General features: G+C 40.8%; 1 protein-coding gene across 2 annotated transcripts in view; it reads right to left on the bottom strand.

The window, feature by feature from the left end:
• The window catches only part of Rabl3 (RAB, member RAS oncogene family-like 3), a 32,528-nt gene continuing 10,712 nt past the window's right edge, over positions 1-21,816 (bottom strand). Inside the window, exons 3-8 of one of the 2 annotated variants that reach the window (XR_384595.1) lie at positions 15,436-15,565; positions 12,277-12,391; positions 8,620-8,717; positions 4,995-5,066; positions 1,960-1,998; positions 1-1,356 (exon numbers count right to left, since the gene is read on the bottom strand). Coding sequence is in view for 1 of the 2 variants with exons in the window: in NM_001042499.1 (NP_001035964.1) it covers positions 1,291-1,356; positions 1,960-1,998; positions 4,995-5,066; positions 8,620-8,770; positions 12,277-12,391; positions 15,436-15,565 (573 nt within the window). In the remaining variant the exon portion in view is untranslated. Of the gene's footprint in view, positions 1,357-1,959; positions 1,999-4,994; positions 5,067-8,619; positions 8,771-12,276; positions 12,392-15,435; positions 15,566-21,816 lie in introns of both variants that reach the window. The other variant, NM_001042499.1, reaches the window with a different exon arrangement.

The following is a 21,816-nucleotide window of genomic DNA, read 5'->3' as shown; positions in this document are numbered from 1 at the left end:
TATATTCATACCATGATTTTTTAATTAGGTACAAAGCCAGGGAGCGGGGAGCGGGGAGCAGGAAGCGGGGCGCCGCTGCAGACAGGAGCATCTGGAAACAAGGTGTTGAACACAGCAGCCAATTACAGTCGTTTTTTGGCAACCAATTTTATAAACTAAGGAACTGAGATTAAACCAGCAAAAAAGATGGGCTAAGAAACAATGACAACCAGTTATGCAAACATATACATACACACCACCGCCAAAAACGTTGCAGCGTGATGATGAAACCTCAAACACGGGCTCATAATGTATATGAGTTCGTTACTCTGGGACGTAATTGACTTCTCATAAATACATTGTTAAGACAAGGATAATAGTCTTAGCTTACTGTTCATCGTATTAAGGGACATTCCAGGAATTGGATTTCCTTACAAATAAACAGAACAACAACCAACCAAACTGGGAAAAGAAAATTAAAAAAAACAAAACAAAACAAAACAAAACAAAACAAAACAAAAAGAACCACCAAAGAGGCAATAATCTGTCTTACTGGCCTTGTACAGGTCTCAGATTTCACCCACTTTCCAAACAGAAAGCAGAAAGAGCCTTCCGACAGCTGCAACCTTGGAGCAGAGGAGCTGTTAGAGTCTCACAGACCCTTCTCTTCTGGTCTGTTCGCCATGTATTATTAATTTGTATTTCTATTTAACTCCAGCTATTAGTCCATCGCTCTTCCCAGACACTAAGCCCTTTCCCAGAGAGAGCAGAGGAGATGGGGTTGCTATTCTTAGGCATCCCTGTGTGTAATGAGGATGGAGAAAATGAAATAACACCATTTGGCTTCTTTTAAAATGGCAGGGATGGTTTGGGGTGGATAACTCAGGGCTGATTAACATGACCTTTCCCCTCAGGAAGTAAAACAACACAGATATGTTTCTGAAGTACTTAATTAAGCCTTCAGCAGCAAGTGTGGGAAAATCGCAGGCCTGTAAAACCCGCTGGTTCCAAGTAAGAGTCAGCCTTCGCTGCAGCCCTTGTCTCCAGTTCTTTACTGCATGGGTTTGACAAGCCTTTATGTCGTCACAAGGCTTTTACATAAGCTATAATCAGGGACAGGGTGGTGAGGATACAGAGAATGGGCAGAGCTAGGACCTTCCATGCCGCTGCTTCCTTTCAATTTTCCAAGAGAGGGTGAGGTAGCATTTTGAGATGTTTTTCCCAAAGCCTGAGAAGTTAATGTCCCTACACAGCAAGAGGAAGCTGTGGACACTGCTGCTGTTCCCTTGCTCTTCCAGGGCTGAGGGCCACTCAGTCACAGTGGAAGTTCTTCAGTGCCCCTCCTCCAAACCTCTTCCGATCAGAAAAGCCCGGAATCTGTAGGCAAGAAAGAACCCTGTTATGCCGTAGCAGAAAGAGTCATATGTTAAAACTAAACTCCTGCCAGCCTGATGCTCTCTGAGCTTCCAATCAGAAAATCATAGAATGATAAATAATAAAAAGAAACTCTACAAATACAGAAAACATTTGCCAACAAATCAGTGGCAGGGCCATCTAGAAAGGACGGATCTCCTGGAATCACCAACTGGACTTTATACGCAGTGTCTGTTATGGAGGACTCTAGACAAAACGACTTGAAGCCCCCTTGAGGAAATGGGGGCTTCTTTACTTAGGTCAGCGCCTCTCCTCATCCCTGGGTTTTTCTTGTCCTGCAGATCCTCATGTTGCCTGTGCCTATAGAGAGCTTTTCCTAATTAAACAAACAAACAAAATCCCGTCTGGAGGAAAAAATAGAAACCATGTTTTTAAAAATTTTTTTTTTCAAGACAGGGTTTCTCTGTGTAGCCCTAGCTGTCCTGGAACTAAGAAATCCACCTGCCTCTGCCTCCCCAGTGCTGGGATTAAAGGTGTGTGCCACCACGCCCGGCTGTTTTTCAAAACTTAAGATGTCACTTTATCAAGAAAAAGACAGATACCAACCTGATTACCTTCTCTAAAAAAATATCTCTTCTCTATAACCTGCAAAAACAGACGAAGACTTTAGGGCTCAGCATACTTCCCCAGAAAAAGCAATTAATTTATAACTTTCATTAATGCAACCATAGGACATATTGCCAAATTAAAACCCTTTTCAACAGCTCTGGACATTTAATACAGTGAGTTAAGACTCTGATGCTGGGGCTAGAGGGAGGGCTCGGCAGCTGAGCACTTGTGGCTTTTTGAGAGGACTGGAATTTGGTTTCCACCACATACACTGGGCAGCTCACAACCACCTGCAAGTAGCTTCAGGGGATCCCACACCGTCTTGTGGCTTCTGCAGGTACTTGTGGTATATGTGACACGTGCACGAGTGCATACACACACATACACAGGCACACTTGCATGCATGCACACAATCTTAAAACCTGGTGCTAACCGGATTGAAAGAGTGAGATTATTTCCATTACTATCTACTCATTTCTAAAGGAAGGAAGGGTTCACCAATGAACAGGATACGGTGTACACTCTATCATTATGAGACTTTGTAGTCAATCCCGACATGCAGGAAGCAGAGCCAGGGGGATTAGGAGTTCAAGGCAAGCCTGGGCAACTTGGTGAGTTTCAGACCATTCTAGTTTATGAAGTAAGACTTTGCTTCAAAAGTAAACAAAACTCAGAAATAAGTAACACATGGAAACTAAATAAGGACAGAATAATGTCCCAACAGGTCCCTAGCAGCAATCAGGCCGAGTTTCCCACCAGCTGGCTCCTAAAGGATCGCTACAGCACTGCTGCAATCCTCAAGACGGGTCTGCGTGAAGCAGCGAGGATTCTGTGCATCCTGCCTGTGGACAAGCACACAGCATCAAGCAGTCAGCGGGTTTCCCTCACAGGCTTCGCTGCTATTCTTATGCAGTCCTTTCAGGGCTTGCTGAATTTGTCAGGGGGAAGACAGGCTAAAGCAGTGGATGTATCTTATAAAACATCACAGCTCGTGTGAAGAAACTCACACGTCCTAACACAATGGGTTTGAGGACCATGCTTTCAGATGATGAAGGAGAGTATAAAAAATACGGATTTCCAGTCTATCCCTGTAGACACTGCACTGGTTGCAGAGGTGCTGCTGCAAGGGAAACATCAAGTAAGTTACAGATGAGGTGCAGATGGACTAAGACAGTCGCATCTGGAGGGATGAAGCTGGGAAGCCTTCTGACACAGAGCACAACCTGTCCTTTCAGGCCTGGGAAGCTTGCTCACAATTGCCTAAGAGAAATTATTCTGGTTTTCGCTCCTGGAGACTGTGTCTGAGTTAGTATTTGAAGTCATATGAGACTAGGACAAAGATGCACTCATTGGCCTTTGAGGTAGAAAACCTGGTTTCTGGTTAGCATACACCTTGAAACACTGAGTCCCTGAAGCCCCCAAAGGACTGATGCCTTTCCTCGTTCTCAGCAGGACAGAGTCACCTTATCACGCAGGCATAGACTTATCACCAGCTAAGAAAATCTGGAGGACCCAGCCCACCTCTAGTCGACGCAGCCTTGGCATTCTGAAAGGTTTTCTCTACAGAAAATGGGGCAGACCTGTATTGCCATGTATTTTGCTTTCATATTCAGTACACGTTGTGTAAGACCAGCCAATCGTTTTGCTGATGCATTCTTTACTGAGACTTAGACAACAAAGCTAGCTTACTCTTTTGCTGAGAGTTGTTCACCCCCAACTCACGAAGTCCTCTCTTATGCATATTACTCCTTTCTTAAAACCAACCTATCTATCTATCTATCTATCTATCTATCTATCTATCTATCTATCTATCTATTTATGAATGAAGCTTTGCTGATAACTTAGGCTATGCTAGTCTAAAATCCATTGTTTCTCTAGGATGTGACTTAAGAGCTCTTAGCTTTAAAAACACTTAAAACACATAAACGTATACTATGTGGCCTTTCCAGATCAAACCCAGATCTATAGGATGCTGTTTTAAGGGACAGGGTTTTGTATTAGATGGGGACACGGATCTAAACCAAGCAGATGCTGCAACATTTTAGATTTGAAAACAATATGGAGAGAATATATAGTTCCTTGTACCACTTCCCAAGAAAAGGCTAATATCTGTGCAGCCTAGCAAGGGAGAACAGAGACTGTCACTTTCCCAGGCCCTAGCTAGACGGTAGGCCTCTGAGAACCACAGTCCCCTACTGGATATATATATATTCCATAAGGAACATCTGTAATTTTAAAACTTTATTTATTTTATGTTTATTTATATGTATATGTGCAGTGTGTGTACCTGCTTGCTTGCATGTGCACCACAGAGGCCAGAAGAGGGTAGTGGATCGCTGGTGCTAGAGTCACAGGTGGTTGTGAGCAGCTCTCTGTGGGTTTGGAGACCTAAATCTGAGTCCTTTGAAGGAGTAGCAACTGCTCTTAACCATTGAGCAATTTTTCCAGCATTGACTAGACCTAACATAGAGATGATTTTTTTCAGTAATTCATGCAGAACAAAGTCCTATATTGCGCTGCTATGCGAAATGGGCAGGAGGTAAGGCAGCTGCATAGCCTGGAGATGCAGATGAGCAGGGCTCCAGCTCAGTGTCAGGAGGGTGCAGATGTTCCTCACAGGGAAACAACAGACTCCAGGAGACAGCTTAGCTTTACAAAGTAATAGCGACATTTACATGGAAAATATTCATAGCTGAGAGAATAAAGGGCTTTAACCTCTGTTCGGTGCCTCTGGAGAGACGTAATTACACAAAGCACTAAACAACAGCTGACTATAAACTGTTTTGAGGAAGACTCCTATCTTTTTAAGAACCCCCACTCAATCCAATAGCCTTTACTCTTTGCTTAGAGAGCGCTAGCGATGGAGTAAGTACGTCAGCAGGCCTTGAGCAATTATTCCAACAGATAAGAGAGATCAAAACAGGTATTCAGGCTGTGAAGTTTTGGGCAAAGGAACAAAAGGACACAGCATTCTACAAAGAGTTTAAGCTATCATATGTTAAGTTTAAAAATAACTTAATTGAAGCCATTACCTTATCAAAAAATCTACTGAGCTTGACAGCATTGGAGGAGCCTGCAGCTGAGGACCGTGGGTTTGTGCAATCCTGGAAGACAAAGGCGCACAGAGAAAAGCCAGGAGTGAGGCTCCAGTGCCATTCTGTATAAGTCATCGGAATGCTCACAAAATACAAAGCAATACTCAGATTATGATACGTGAGCAGGAAGGCAAAGAAGGTGCAGCCATTTAGTCCTGTCATCTGAGCAATATTGGAGGATACTAACTCCACACACCCATCATTAATTACTAGCATATTGTTAACAAAACCAAGGGACTGATCAGGTGACCTGCATATGTTAACAAAATCACATCAACAGGATTTATGTAAACACGTACTGCAGACCAGGGACTAAGTGTTTAACGAGTTAAGAACTATGCAGTCTGTATAATAGTTGGAAACATGAAAATAAGATTTAGCCAAAGAACAAACAGTTGTAAGGAATTTCTCCCTTTCTTCATATAACAAAAGGCATACTGGTTCTGATAATAATAGATATATTATCTAGGAAGATTCTTTACGTAGGAAGCACAGAGCTCAGAGGAGGCTGCACAGCCTGGGACACTAAGTCATCACAACACCTTGTAAATAACAGCGAGTCAGCTTTGATCTTTACCTCAAATGCCACCAAGACCAAATTGTACAGGTATCATTCAGACTCCTTCATAAAGATAAGTGTCTTGCAAGCATCTGTGGGCCCTCCGTGCCTCTTGAGCAGTTTCTGAAATGATTCTTGCTGTAACAGCCAGGCCCACATATTTCCTTCTAATCCATTTAGTAGCAATGTCAACACAGCATTTCAAGGATTGCCCTTTAAACAATGGCAGCAACTATAACAGTTCTCACCCCCCCCGCCCCCCCCCCCCGCCAGGAGTGGGGAGGTAGGAAAGGGGGCTAACTGCTTATAATTACAATAGTTTCCAAAGATCATAAAATACTAGGGGAATCAGCATCTTGGAGGCCAGTAATCTCTGTCTTCAAGTATCTGTGCCAACGTTTCCAGATTGTGTACCCTGCTTAAGTCATTATGGCTCTAAAGTTGGGCTTACTCATTTGTGAAACGGAGATGATTCTATTCAGAGTTTTGTGAAATGCAAAGAGGTACTGCACGCCTGTCACACAGCAGGCACTGGGGCATCAGTTCTCTTTCTCATTGTTACAAATGCTATCAGACTGAATTTTCAAGCACAGAAACATTTAATTTAATACAGATAATCCCATGTGTGGATTAACTACCCGGGTATCTCACCGTGTACACACTGCTGAATTTGCAATAATGTTTGAACACATTTCTGTACCAGTTGGGACAGATGAGAAATCAACCTTAGACCTGCATTAGATGGTTTTGCGAAATGGTTATTGATTACCTCATCAGAACATTTAATGACGACTCTAAGTAAGAGTTAAAATTACTAAATAAAAAAAAACCCTAAATCAAATGGCAATCAAACAAGTTGCCATCTCCCCCATAAAATTAACTACTGGGCTCCACAATTTAGGTTGAGCAGGAAATCTGAAACTACATCCTTTTTAGGATGAAAATTTTGGAGCTGAAAAAGCCATCTGCCATTGATCATGGCTGAGGGAGAGCCTGAAAATCAGAAGCTCTAAACAGCTTGTGTGAATGTGGAAAACGACCAGAAACTAAATAAACACACATGAGAAAATAGACTATATACGTAATAACCCTAGTGCCTACTTTTAGTTAAATAATTTGCATTTACAAAGGCATAGAGAAATCCTGACTCCACTCTTGATACATGTGTGTTGGATTCAGGCTTCTTTGTAGGCGTAATGGTGAGCTAGCACTAATGCTACCACCATATTAGTCTCAGTTTGAGGTTCTACGTTTGCTTGTCTGACTCTATTTTCAATTCTCATATTCATCTGCCTTCCTGCACTTTAATTTTTTGTATCCTCATTAGCCACTTCTAGTATTGTTTCTGTTGTGTTGTGAAAGGACACACTGACAAACTAAAGACATGTCATATGTAAGTCCTTGGGAGACTGTCCTACTGCTTATCTTTTGGTTTTGCTAACAGCTGAAGCCGGCCTAGCCTCTGTAAGATAAGGACAAATAATGTGTCTAGCTGGTTGTCAGAGACACCAGTAGGCACTAGACAAAGATACATTCAGAAACATATTCAAGTTACTACTGGAACTAAACATGCATATTTAATGGCAAATAATGTGCAAATAAAGTCACTGCAGCACTAATCTACAGAGATAGCACACTTTTATAATCTATATGGTAGGGAGCCACTTGAGCACTAGGATCCAACACTGACTACCGGGGTATTTACATTGACCATTCCATGGTGGTAAATGCAAACAGGGGGCACATTCCACTGTACAATAAAATATAAGAAACAATGGAGGGCAGGCAGAGACTGAACCAGACAGGTAGAGGCAATGTTTACAGATGTTAATTCACTGAGCAAAAGGTATCAGACTCACTTGAATGATCTGGCGGAGGCTCCAGCTCAGTGGTAAAGTGTTTCTCATGTGTAAGGCTCAGTACCACATTACAAAACAAAGCATTAACAGTGAGCTCCTGCCAGCATTCTGAGCACAAAGCTCTGACTTGAAGAGCAGTCATTATAAACATTCATAGGTGCTGTTGGTAATATAACTATGCAGTGAGCTTTGGGTAACTGTTGATATAAATGATTTCAAAGCACCTTCATTTTAAATCTTAGTTGAAGGGTAATCAAGTGGGAAAGGGACTTAAGTTGTATAGTCGGAGCGCCTTATTTGACTTCATCTTTAAAATGGAGCTAGAAGTACCTACATTACGTGTGATGTGATACCTGTAAACCTTACAACTGCATCTGGAGAACAGCTGCCCTCCAAGTGCTGGCCACTGGCTCAGTCAGCACTGCACACCTGAACAACAGTGTACTGACAGCGTGGCAATCCTGCTTATGAGCATCGATAACTCATCTCCACCTCCGAGGCTGCGGGCGAGGTCTTGTTCTGGGGAGTGGGAATTGGTTTATATGCGTTGTTTCCTAGCTCGTTAGCATTCTGTTCTAATTAAGCTAGCTATCACAGAGTTTCTATATGTAAGACTTTATATACATCAGTCCTTATGACACATTCCTGGTTTACAGTGTGCAACTTCCTCATACATCTGCTTGTGTGCCCTTCAAATTAAGCAGTTGTGGTAAGCAGTTAAGAGGTTTTTTTCTTTCATTTTACTTATTTTATTTTATTTTGGTTTTCTGAGACAGGCTTTCTCTGTCTCCTGGAACTCACTCAGAGATCCATCTGCCTCTGCCTCCTGAGTGCTGGGATTAAGAGCTTTTTTTTTTTCTTCCAAAAACAACAATAACCAATGTATGCCTTAATTGATAGGATTATTTTGAGTTTGGTATGCTTTTTAAGTTTTTTCAAAAAAGAGGCTATGATTTGTACTATTCGCAGAATATAGCTTGAGGATTCCAACAGCCCAGTGTACAAGTTCAAAGTGAAAGAGACCTTCATGTGATAGTCTAGACAGGCTGACTCTGATTTGTTCTGGATTGGTGAGCTGCGGATTTGAGTATAAAGCTGCTTTGCCTAGAATATAACCTAGACACACATTGGTGAAAGTACATACCAAATTAATCTCTTCAGCATTGAAGTCCTCAGCCAGGAAAGCAGTCCTGATTAAAACTTCATGGCGCTTGGTTTCATGAATCTGGTCCAGTTTAGTCCCTATTACCAACAGTGGGATTTGGTTATCAGCAAACTGTTCTCGGTCATAATCCCTGTGGTAAATAACCATGAAGAGGAGAATAGAATTTACCTTCCCAACGTAGATGTGTATTCTTTAAATGCAAGGTGCTTACACAACTTTAGTGATAATTAACTTATTGCTGCTCATCGTCACCTATAAATCTTTTTTCTCCTGCTATCTTTAATGTATCTTCATGATCAGCCCATCATCTATTGAATTCCAACTCTTCATCTTATTATTCAAAGTCTGTTTCTGTGTCTCTTTATAGCAGATAACTAGGATGGCTGAGGGCCTACCAAGTACACCATGATCATGTGACTCAAGTGTCCATAATGCAGTGTCTTCAGTAGGTAACAGCTTCAAAAATTTTCAGTGTGAAAGAAGGAAGTAGATTTAAAGCTCAGTGTGTGGAAAACCCAGGAGCCTAGCAAGGAATGCAGGCACTTCATGCACAAATCCTCCAGCTTGCATATGTATTCCTGGCTATGAGTAATTAAAAAAACCTTTTCAGAGTGAAAAGAGCTGGGGAAGCGGCGCCTGAGTGAGACACAGCTTGGATGGAAGCGGAGGAAAACTGCTGAAATGTTAAAAGCATGATTCTAAAAGGCAAGACGACCAGTACCAAAGAATTATCCTTACATGACAGTCATAAGAGACAGAGGATCGGCCATCAGAATCTCTTAGTGTTAGAAGGGGGTCTATTATAATTCAGTTTCTTCCCATTTTTACCCAAAGGATTGAGTAGCAATTACAAATGATAGTTCTCACTACTGAAAGGAACATAAAGTCCACTGTTGTTAATTAATTGAAATTCTATTTGCCTATTAGAAGCAAAGTAGATCTAGACTTCTAACACGTTATAAGTTCAATTTACAGCAGTCAGCAAACCTGCTTTTGAACAATCGATGCTGTATAATCCAATCAATAAAACCCACTGGAGCGCGGCTCCTTTTCCGGCTTAGCACTCCTCTGTCTTTTGGAGCACTCTAACTGAGCTGGGCGGAGAGGGTCACTCACTAGGTCTCCCCACCTTTCACACTCATCTTGCAGAGCCTCAGCTGTAGTTGTGTCTCAGAACAGAGTTGTTTTGAATTTACATATCTGTTTTATTTGTATGGAAACCAACACAAGTTCAAGGCCTATGAACTAGTACCTGGTTACCTACATACTCCTCACTTGGGAGACATGGTTTGGATTGAAATTTAAATTATAGAGAATAAGGTTTTCAGGGTACCACCCTTCAGGATTATTTCTTTTTCTTATATTCACAAATTCTTTCTTGAAAAGTTTTGTGTTTTCTATCAAATACTATCTTTAATATACATAATCTCTGCTATTTAAAATCGTATATACTCTTTTGTAGATTACCATGTAAGTATATATACCTTGATCTTTCATTTTTCTTTTTAGCTTTTCATTTTTTCAAGAACTATATTCATTGAAACACAGATGTATATAATGACTCACCTCTTAAATATTAACTTTAAAAGAAAATTATACCACATTGTCTTTGATGTTTCTTATCACCTCTTTCACTAAAAATCATACATCCAATTGAAATTAGACCTGGATATAATCATTATGTGAAAAACTGACGGAGAATTTTATTATGGACAGCTATGGCTAGAACTTCTCTAAAAAACACATAATTTTATATGCACAATAATTCTCTGAGAAACGAAAACAGCAGCTATGCATACTCTTAATACTATAACTAAAATAAAGAAGGTTTAAGATGCAAGAAATAAAAGATACAATAGGGCTTTCGATTTGCTGTTTTACTTTTTAAAGTGGTGCTAAGGATGAACCTAGGTCCTTATGTATGCTAGGGAAATGCTCTACTGAGCTAGAGCTACAGCCCTTTTCATGGATGCTGTATGCAAATACATGCACACTCCTTTACACGCTCTCTTGCACATTACAAGGGAAATGATGTATATTCTCTGCATCTTGATTTGCATTCTCTGTAGATCTCTATTTTCCTACATAGAAACATTCCTGATGCTTTCTTAAATAGTTAAAGTAGAGTATTCCAGAATATAACTAGACCATTATTTATTTAACAGACTTTCTTTTGGACCTCAGAGTTGCTTCCAGATCATTTGCTGTTAAAATAATGCAGCAATAAAGAACCAATGCACTGTTGTTTAATGCGTGTGCAGGTGCAGCTAGAGGACCAAATGAAGTTACAGAGTCAAAGTACAGTTTCTATATCTGTAACAATTATGCCATCTTGAATTTCTGAACATTGATGTGAGTATTTTCTGGTATAAATAAGCCATCTCTTACTTGTAATTTAAGAATAAGTTTTTTGAGGAGTAAAAATCAGTGAAACTAAAATATCTGAAAATTTTAGAACATCAACAAACTAGTAGCATGTCTAAGGGAAGCAAAAAGAAAACACAAGTTAGCAAGATCAGGGATGAAAATGCGCATGTCATTACAGACTCCAGGAAGATAACGAATAATATTACAAACAACCCTGTTCACAGATGTTCAGTAACTTAAAGGAAATGCATGAATCCTCTACAGCTCAAATTTGCCAAATTCACTTGAGACAAAACAAAATACATGTACCATTCGGCAACTATTAAAAAAAAATAGAATCTGACGTTAAAAACCTTTCAAAATGAAATATGCAAGCCCCAAAATTTCACTGGTAAATTCAAGCAATCATCCAAAGAAGAAATAACATCAAATATATATAATATCTTTCCCCAAACAGGACATAGAGGGACATTGAGGCCAAAATTATCCTCAAATCAAACAGGCCAAAGACATTATAGAACAGAAAGTATAACCAATATTCCATATGAACACAGATTAAAAAAAAAAAAACAAAACAAAACTGCAAGACAACATTCAATCAAAACCAGCAACATCTAAAATGAAAGAATGAATTCACTGTAACCATGGGATGAAAGGGTGGTTCAATATCTGAAAATCAGTCAGGATCTACCACACTAGCAATTTTTGGGTAGCTGTGACCAAGTACCTGACAGAAACTCTAAAATATATATGTTAGCTCACAGTTTCAAGGGAGCAGATGCATACATCAACAGAACAGAGTACAGAAGTCGACCTGTACTGTCACTATGGTCAACTGACTTTGTCAAAAGAATGAAGATGATTCAATGGAGATAGTATACTCTTGTTACCAAATGATGCTGGGACAGGTGAACATTCAAATTTAAGCCCAAATCACATTATTTATATAAAATTAAAGCAGATCATAAATCTAATACAAACCCCATATTATAAAACTTATAGAAGGAAATGCAGGAGAAAACCTGTATGAGATTAAGCAAACAGCTCTTAGATATGATACCAAGGGCAAAATGCAGTGTAGGAAAACTAAGTAATGAGATTCCATCAAAATAAACACCACTGCCAGGAAACATGCCATTCAGATAATGGAAAGACCAAGTAGAGGCTAAAATAGGACTAATGACACACCTTCAGAGGAATATTTCATAAAGAGCATTCTCAGGATTGTAATCACACTTAAAACCAATTGTAAAGTAATTCTAGGCTTACCCATTTGTCACCAGGACTCCGGTTGGAACTGCATCCCGATTGAGAACTTCCAATGACCAGCGATATAAGTTTTGAGATGACTTCTTATTTGTTAAGTCATGTACTAAAATGATGCCTAAAAGAATCAGGTAGTGTGATGCCATTAGCACCTCTTTATAGTCAGCAAGGGCAAGCTTAGTAAGCGCACATCTTAGGGGCTTAGTGATCTGTATTCAAGTATGACTAACAAAATCAGACAAGCATTCCAAACTGTCCTTATAAATGCTTACAAATAACTAACTAGAAAGCTTTGCCACTAATATACTTTTAAAATGTTTTTTTTTTCTTCCAAAGGCTATCAGAATGTCATAAAATATTAAGAATGTCTTTTTACTCTGCATCTCGTAGCCCCTGAGTGCCTACTTTGTGCTTGGAACTGCTTATAGAAGCACTTCACCAATGAAGAACATTATTTATTAACAGATTACATTACTCAAAAGTTGTACCGTTTCTGCACTGGTGAAATGTATTAAAATGGCACCACTTTAATTTTTATAACTGCTACTTTTCCTTTAAAAAATAAACAAAACCAGGGTCTTACTACAAGAGGATACTGGCTTTGCTGACTGTGTAGTGTGGTCTGGCCTAGAATTCGTAACACTCGTGCCTCCTCCTCTCAGATATGAGATCCAGGCATGGGCCACACGCTCAGCACAATTGCTATTCTTCTATTCTTAAGCGTGCATTTTTATGCCTGTGCATGTGTGTCTCTGCACACATGTGCAGGTGCCTGTGGAGGCAGAGAGGATATTAGAGCTCCTGGAGCAGGGATTACAGACAGTGGGGAGCTACCATGTGGGTGCTGAGAATCAGAGCTGGGTCCTGTCCCAGAGCAGTTAGTGCTCTGAACAGCTGGGCTGTCTCTCGGCCTCTTGGTTACTGTTCTTTAATAGAAAAACACTCTCCTGTCGGTCTTTTGAATACCATCAACTCAAGAGTTTAACTTTGTTGTTCTTTAAATTCATTGTTCTTTAAATTCATTGCTAGCTATGTAAGCTTGCTTCTTTAAGAGATTTGGTTAGCTCACTGCAGTGACACATGCTTTATAAGTCTACACTAGGGAAGCTGAGGCAGGAGAGCTTGAGTTTGGGGCTAGTCAAAGCAACACAGCAAGACACTGCCTTAAAGTGCAAATAAAGGGGGGTGGTAGGGGGGAGGGAGGGACAAAGGACAATGAGGGAGGAAAATGAACTGATTTAGGGAAAAGAGTCTACAGCCATGCTACTGTGAAGATGCCCAATCTCATGTCAACTAGCAAAGAGTCTGCTAGAGAAGAATAAGAAAAGGGAGGCAAGGGTACATATAGGCTGGAGAGACGGCTCAGCAGTTAGAGCACTGCCCACTCTTCCAGAAGATCCAGGTTCGATTCCCAGCACCCACATGGCAGTTTACAACTACCTGTAACTTCAGTTTCAGGCGACCAGATGCCCTCTTCTGGCCTCTGCAGACATCAAGTACACACATGGTGCATTGACATACATACAAGCAAAACACTAATAAACATAAAATAATAAAAAACTATATACAAATAAAAAAAGAAATAAATTTGTAAAAAAAGAAGTATGAATAGTAGGAAAGATTTTTTTTTGAGATTAAAGGATAACAAAATATAAAATAGCTCAAAATCAACTAATATCACGTACAGATAAGCAAAATAGATAATTACATAATAAAATGGAGATAACAACTTCAATGCCTATTGGAATTTAGAACATCATCTTGAGATACAAGGGCCAAAGATTTTCAAACTCTTTTTAATTTTTGTTTTTGATTTTTTGAGGTAGGCTTTCTATGTATAAGCCCTGGCTGTCCAGGACTCACTTTGAAGACCAGGCTGCTTCCAGAGTGTGGGATTAAAGGCAGGCACCACTATGCCCAGGCCTGAACTCTCTTTTAAAATTAAAGTTACTTAAAAATTTCATAATGAGTACATTTATATAATTTCCACCCCTTCTGCTATCCCTTCCAACTTCTCCTGGGTCTCCACTCCCTCTCAACTTCATGGCTCTTCTTTAGTTATTGTTACACATATGCATTTATTGTTACAGCCTGCAGAGTGTATTTAGTGCTGCTTGTATGTTTCCGTGTTCAGGGCTGACCCCTTGAGGTTGAACAACCTAGACAGATCCCTAGAGGAGACTGTTTCTCTTTTGTGGCCTTCAGTCACCCTGTAGCTCGTCACCCAGAGGTAGGGCCTTGTGAGATTTATCCCATCCTCATCAGAATGCTTACTGATATTGCTGTTGTGCATGTCTTGCTGAGGTGAGCATACTTTTACAGTCAAGTTTTCCGATAGCACAAGATTAGAGGAAAGCAAAATAAAATCTCACCGGGCCAAAGAATGGAATGTCATGCTGTCACCCACGCTGGCTATTAGATGAACAACAGAAAATTTTAATCTTTTGAGGCTCTGTAGGGAAGGCTTTTGAGCTCTTAAGGGTGTTTGGGCATTCTTTTTTCTAATTCTTCTTTTTTCCTTTAGGCTGAAGTGTTTTGTGTTGTTTTTTAATAGACTATGATCTAGAAAAGTCAACTGAGTGCCAGATGAAAGCCTGACAGCTGTGAGAATGTATTCTAAAGGGCCACAGACACTTCGTCGGCTTTCTGCTGAGATCAGTAGCCTGGATCATCAGGGTGGGAAGAGGAAAGGGAATTTACTTTCAGGTATATTTCATGTGGCATGCCTACAGAGGCCAGAGAACTATGGAGGGGTGGGTCATGGAGAGGGGGTTTAGAGGGAGATGAGATAAAATGAGCTGGTTCGAGGGTAAAAGGGTGTAATGGAACATGAAGGTTAAATCTGGATTGAGGTGGAAGAGTAGGGTTGAGGAGTATGGAGAGGGAGAAATGTCACTAAAGACCTTTGAAAAATATATGGAAGCCTACTACAGCTGAGCTTCTAAAACGAATATATACTACATACGTATAAATAAAAAGTAAGAACGGAATAACCCTGAAACAAGGCAACCATGCCCTGGTTGGCACCAGAAGGTAACAAATGAGACTGTGGAATTCAGATTTAAATCTCACGGTAAGATGAGTCCAGCATGTGGTGGCACTTCGTACCAGGTGATCAGTACTTCTAGACCATTAAAACATGGGAGAAATAAGCACACTTACCGTTTACAGAGTTGTAGAACACCGCTCTTGTGCTTTTCACACTGCTGGCACTGCCCACAGAGCCTCCAACATCCCATAGTTCTATATAGTATGTCTTCTCTTCAGGGGTCCCTTCTTTGTAGTCATGAACCTAACAGATTAATTAAAATTGTTATTAAAGCCATAGGACAAACTGGTGAGCACCCACCTTAATCCAGTCAAGCAAGAGCCCTTCCTGTCCCAGCCTGCTCTCTGACTCTGATGGCCATAGCTGAGCTTTCCTGCTTACTCTCCTATTCCACGCTAACGCTACTCCAGTCTTTCACCCTGTGTCATGTGACCCACACTTGATGTGAATATCTTTATCTCCTCCTAGTTCTGAAGCTTTCGTTCCCTCCCTACTAAGCACAAGTCCCATGACCCAATCTTACATTCTCTATGACTCTCAACCTTTTCTAACACGACATACATCTGACAACACTCCATCTTGGCAACAGCCTCTTCTTTTTCCATTATGAATCCAAAATTCACCATCCTGAATGTGGAGTTCAGAAAATTACATCCTAGTAGACTGAACTGAATCTCAAATCTAAGTGTGCTCCTGGACATAACTTTCCTTTCCCTGATAATGTCATAGCTTCTCTTCTTGAAATTTCCAGTATCTCTTCTCTAGACCTCCCACTCCCCCCAAAAAAACCAACAACAAAAAACCCCCCAAAACTTTGTTTCCTAGGACAAAATAATGATAGTGACAATGACAGTGATAGTGACAGCAACAGTGCTGATAGTGATGATAGTGACAAAGGCAGTGACGGTGATAATGATGATAGTGACAGTGAAAGTGATGATAGTGGCAGTGACAATAGTGACAGTGACAATAACAGTGACAGTAATAGTAAGAACTTCCCCCACCTGCTCTTTCTACGTCCTTGAACACTTTCCTGTCTATGCCCCTAAGGCTAAGTTTGAATGCTCTGCACAGTAAACCCCATTCCATTTCCTCATGCAAAGATGCAGTTATACAGGTCTTCCTGCTCTCAAGCACTGTATCTCCTCTGCTGGATAATTTTCAACAACATACAATGCACTTTGTCTTCCTCAGCCTCTGTGCTGTTTCTCTGTTCATTTTCATAGAGAAGGTTCCCTAGGTTCTCTATCTCCAGCTCTGTTTCCTTACTCTTTTCACTGTAATTTTTTGAAAGTTCAGTCCATGAGTAGCATACTTACATTTCCATCCTTCCCTCTCTGCCTCTCCAATTGCTATTGTGTCTGTCCCCCGACTATTGTTCCCATAAGTAGATCTGAGTAGAGCTGACCACTTGGGGTTGGCTATCCTGCCAGGGGGACTCCCTTCCTTAGCAGCAACTGATTACTTGTAGCTCTTCATCCAGAGGTAGGACCTTGTAAAATTCCCTCCACCCACATTGGCATGTCAACTGGTAGTATAATGTAGGTCTTGTTCAGGTAACAATATTGTTGAGATTTCACGAGTGCAGCTTATGACTAGAAGATATGACACTTTTTAATACATATGGATATAGTAGTTATTATTATTTGGGAGACACATACCATGATGTACATGTGACAGTCAGAGATCAACTTGTGCAAGAATGGGTTCCAGAGATCAAACTCAGGTCATCAGGCTTATTAGTAAGCACCTTTCCACACTGAACAATATTACTGGGCCTCACATTCTCTTTCAAATATTTCTTTATTTTTATTTTGTGTGCCTAAGTGTTCTGCCTCTGTGTATGTGTGTACTGTGCACATGCCGGGTACCCACACAGGTCAGAAGAGGGCATCAGATCCCCTGCTATCACATACTCTTCAGAACTCCTTTCTATTCGGCTTTGCATGATCTCTCTATTGAAGTGCTTCTGATCAAGATCACCAACTATCTCCATATTGCTAACGCCAGGGCCAAATGAGCTTTCATTTTATCTGACCATTTACTTACCCCGACCTTTGCAATCTTTCTTAGCTTCAGTGACACCCCACTCTGCAGGGCCCCTCCCACTCCCCTGAAGCAGTATGTTTCAGAGTCCTTATGTCCCCTTATTCTGTCACTAGAGTGTCCTCCTACTGAGCAGTCTGTTTCAGAGTTCCTTTGCCCCCCACCCCCCATTCTGTCATTACAGTGCCTTCTTCTAGTTCATGTCTGTCAATCCCTGCTCTTTGGCAATTCCATCTACTCTTGTGATTTCAATGTCATCTGTATGTTGATGAATCTAAAATTTATATGAATCCTGAGAATATTAGACCATCATATTAACTGGGTCACCACTAGGAATGTTTAATGGCACTTCAGAGTTAATCTATCAAAACTGATATTCTTTTTTTTTTAAAGATTTATTTACTTATTTTATGTATATGAGTGCACTGTAGTTGTACAGATGGTTGAAAGCCTTCATGTGGTTGCTGGGCATTGAATTTAGGACCTCTGCTTGCTCTGGTCAGCCCTGCTCTCTCTGGCCCTGTTCACTCCGGCTCAAAGATTTATTTATTATTATTAATAAGTACACTGTAGCTGTCTTCAGATATACCAGAAGAGGGTGTCAGATCTCACTACAGATGGCTGTGAGCCACCATGTGGTTGCTGGGATTTGAACTCAGGACCTTCGGAAGAGCAGCCAATGCCTTTAACTGCTGAGCCATCGCTCCAGCCCCAAAACTGATATTCTTGTCTTCTTCCTAAACCCATTCTCCTCCCAGTTTTCTCATCTTAACAAAGGCAATCCTTTGGTTGAGATATCCTTGATATCTTTTCAGTAACTCAGGTCAAAACCTTAGGATTGAAGTTTGACTCCTTCCCTATTACATGTCTGATCTGTCCACAAATTCTGTTCCTTTCATCTTTAAGAACATACCCAAGGTTTCATTTGTCACCTCTGAAGCTGTTATCATTTAGATAGATGTGTCTGGTTACTCCTTTTTCTGAATAAACTAACATACAGTCCCTTGGCCAGACTCCCTACTAGAAGCATCCCAACCTCATTTGCTTTTTACACAGTTGTGAGAGGGGATTATTTTAAATCTGAGTGAGATCATCTCAACCTTTGGCTCAAACCATCCAGTGGCTTTCTCAGTCATATTACACTTCAGGGTCATTGTTTATCCCTCATGACCTAGGCTTTTTTTTGTTTTTTGTTTTTTGTTTTTTGTTTGTTTGTTTTTTTGAGACAGGGTTTCTCTGTATAGCCCTGGCTGTTCTGGAACTCACTTTGTAGACCAGGCTGGTATCGAACTCAGAAATCCGCCTGTCTCTGCCTCCCAAGTGCTAAAAGGCGTATGCCCCCACCACCTGTCGATCAAGGCTTTTGTTGCCCATTTAGCTATTCAAAATATTTAACTATTTAGAAAGATTCTTATATACAATAACCAGATGTATGATGATTCAAAGGTATACACCAGAATTTTCTAAGGAACTTAAAAAATGAGTATCTAGAGGCAGGTAGGTTGAGTACACTTGTAATCTTGGCACTAGAGACATTGAGGCAGGAGGATCATGCATTTGAAGTTGGCCTTGTCTGTACAGAGAGGGCATGATTCACCACACCTCAGTCCCTCCCTTCCAAAAAGACAAATATACATGCCAGGCTAGCAGAATCAGGTTCTTTGGGGTGAGCACTAGGCATATAAAGCTCCACATGATTCTGCTGTAGCTCTGTAGTGGAGAAGGATGATTTTATAGAATGGAACTATGCTGGTACTAGGGTTAGATGTTCAGACTGCCATGACCTAGCCCAGAATCTCTGAGCCTCTGATGAGGGAGATGCACTGTACAGTTCTAAAGCGTCTACTGGCTTTAAGTAATGGTGACGGCAAAGGCAACTCAATTGTTAGAGATGTTGTGAAACCCACTAAACCTCACATATCACACTCAACAGAATGCTTTGTATTTTGCTGTATTCACTTGTTTAGTTCTAAATCTGTTGGCCAGGACAACATTTAAGTACATGTGGTACTCTATAGATAGTCACACTGACATTAAGAAGATAAGGAACAGACTAAACCAAAGACAACAAGATAGGAAGTGATAATAGCAAGTCACAGAAGTTGAGCACTCTTTTCGAGAATGGAAATTAGCACTCTATACTGCAATTAAAAGAACTGCTAGTTTGCTCCATGACATAAATAACTGATAACATGTGGCTATGTCAGATCATCAAAATAAGAAAGCAGGAGCATATGTGAATTACAGAGAACTGGAACCCTCCTCCGTCCTGCTCCCTCTCACATTTCTATTGATCAACAAATCACGACTAAACATGGGGTCATTTAATTTAAGCACTTCACTGTAATGTTTAAAAGGAAATAAATTCAATAAGAATAATAATACACATTAAACAAGAATGGATGTTAACAAGTTCAGCTTAGTAACTGTGCCTATAAAGTCACCCCTAGAAAGAAGGGGCCAGGAGGAATTTTTAGGACAGAGTTTGAAGAAAATGAGAGGTGGGAGACTCTGAACAACTAAGAGATGCAACGGGTATCCTGGACATTTCAATTAATGGGGTAAAGGTCCCTGTCGATTGCTCTCTTTCCACGACTTCTCACTTGTCTTCAGTTGGGCTCATTCCTCCATAAAGTAGTTCCTTCCTGTGTTCTGCACCATTCGCTCCTTTTCCCCAGCCTCCAGCCTTCATAAAAGATGGCTTATGATTTAAGCCTGTGTGTATCTTTTCCTGGCTGCCCAGTCACTCCATTTGGTTTTCATCACTAACATGCAATCACTCATCCATAGGTTAGTGCCTCCTCATTAAAACCCAATGGTTGCTTTTCGTTTCCCCTCCTATCTCAGGCGTTTTCTAGTGAAGCCCAGTACTACCCCTGTTCAGGCGCTTCCCATGTTTGCTCAGGCAGTAGTTCATCCTTTTGGCTATGTCCTACTTTGATCAATCTTTCTCTGACCTTTCTTTTAGGAACTATAACTCTTTAAAAACAACCTCCCCCAAGGTTTTCTTTTATTTCTCTTTTAAACTCATTGGCTGCCATCATTTTGATCTCTATACACACACGACAGCAATTCCAAATTACCTGGAACTTAAGCACCTCATTATCAGATGCTTTCTGGTCAACTTCAGTTAGACAGCTCATAGATGAGTTGTTTTTTGCCATGTTTAGAACTTAATTTCTTTCTTTTTTTTTTTTTTTTTTTTTTGGTTTTTGGTTTTTTTCGAGACAGGGTTTCTCTGTGTAGCCCTGGCTGTCCTGGAGCTCACTTTGTAGACCAGGCTGGCCTCGAACTCAGAAATCCGCCTGCCTCTGCCTCCTGAGTGCTGGGACTAAAGACGTGCACCACCACGCCCGGCAGAACTTAATTTCTTATCATCTTCTCTTCTACCTAAGATGGAACCCTTTGGGAGGAGGGGCAAGTCTGTCTATCCAGTAACTCAGGCCACTCGATCATCAGCATCTAGTAGAATCCCGTTTTGCACACACAGCTCACGCTCTTTAAACAGCTATCATCTTCTGCACTAGTGTTGCCCTGTTGTGCTGTCCTCAGTGATGGGCATGCCCAGGAGCAGCATGTAACTACTAAGGCACTGAGATATGGCCCATTCAGTTCAAGTCTGTCACCACATGAAGCCAGTTGTTACCATACTGGGTGCCATCAGAGTACTCATTTCCTTACATTCTGGGTCCATTTATTCTGTGCAGTAAATAAGAGGTGGTAACACCATGACTAAGAACTACAGACTTATAGGTCAGGCTGTCTGGACTTGAATCCCAAGTCTATCCACTTGTTAGCAACATGACCTTGACAAATCACATAGCACCTCTGTGCCTCACATGCCTCCTGTGCTGAGCAGGGAGGGGCACCACCAACACCCATGTCACAGAACTGTTGTGTGAAATGATCAATGAAGTCCCGTGTATGTGGACTCCTAGCCACAGCGAGCTCTAAATAGGTGGTAGTTATCATTGTTCCTATCACTTTAAAGACCATGATATACAAACCTTATCCCTCCAAGTAAATCCACTTCATATCCCTAGTGAGGATAGAAACTATACCTTTTTATTTTTCCCCAGTGCCTGCACATTGTTTCCTTACCCAAAGAGAAATTCAATAAGTATTGATTGTATGCAATGTACAAGTTAGAGAGTTAAAATCCCATTAAAGTGAACTAGAAATGACAAATCAATTTCCTTATTTATAATCTGTGAGAAGATTAAGCTCGAAGCATCTTGTCATTATTAGGGACAGCCGTGTGCTCGCTCATCAGGCCATTCGATTTGAGGTGACAAAGTCGGAAACCAGGAGAGAGTCAAGAATGCCACAAAATAAAACCCCCTCGTCAATCCAGCTGCAGGCTCTGCGTGGAATCAGTGGGCCCAGAGGGTTATAACTATTGAGAAGATTCATTAACTTCATGCAGCACTTGACACCATGCTATTCTC

The sequence above is a fragment of the Mus musculus genome, chromosome 16, assembly GCF_000001635.26.
Source record: "Mus musculus strain C57BL/6J chromosome 16, GRCm38.p6 C57BL/6J".
NCBI classification, from domain to species: Eukaryota; Metazoa; Chordata; class Mammalia; order Rodentia; family Muridae; genus Mus; species Mus musculus.
Note: the sequence above shows the minus strand (reverse complement) of the source record. Positions and strands in the feature narration are given on the sequence as shown.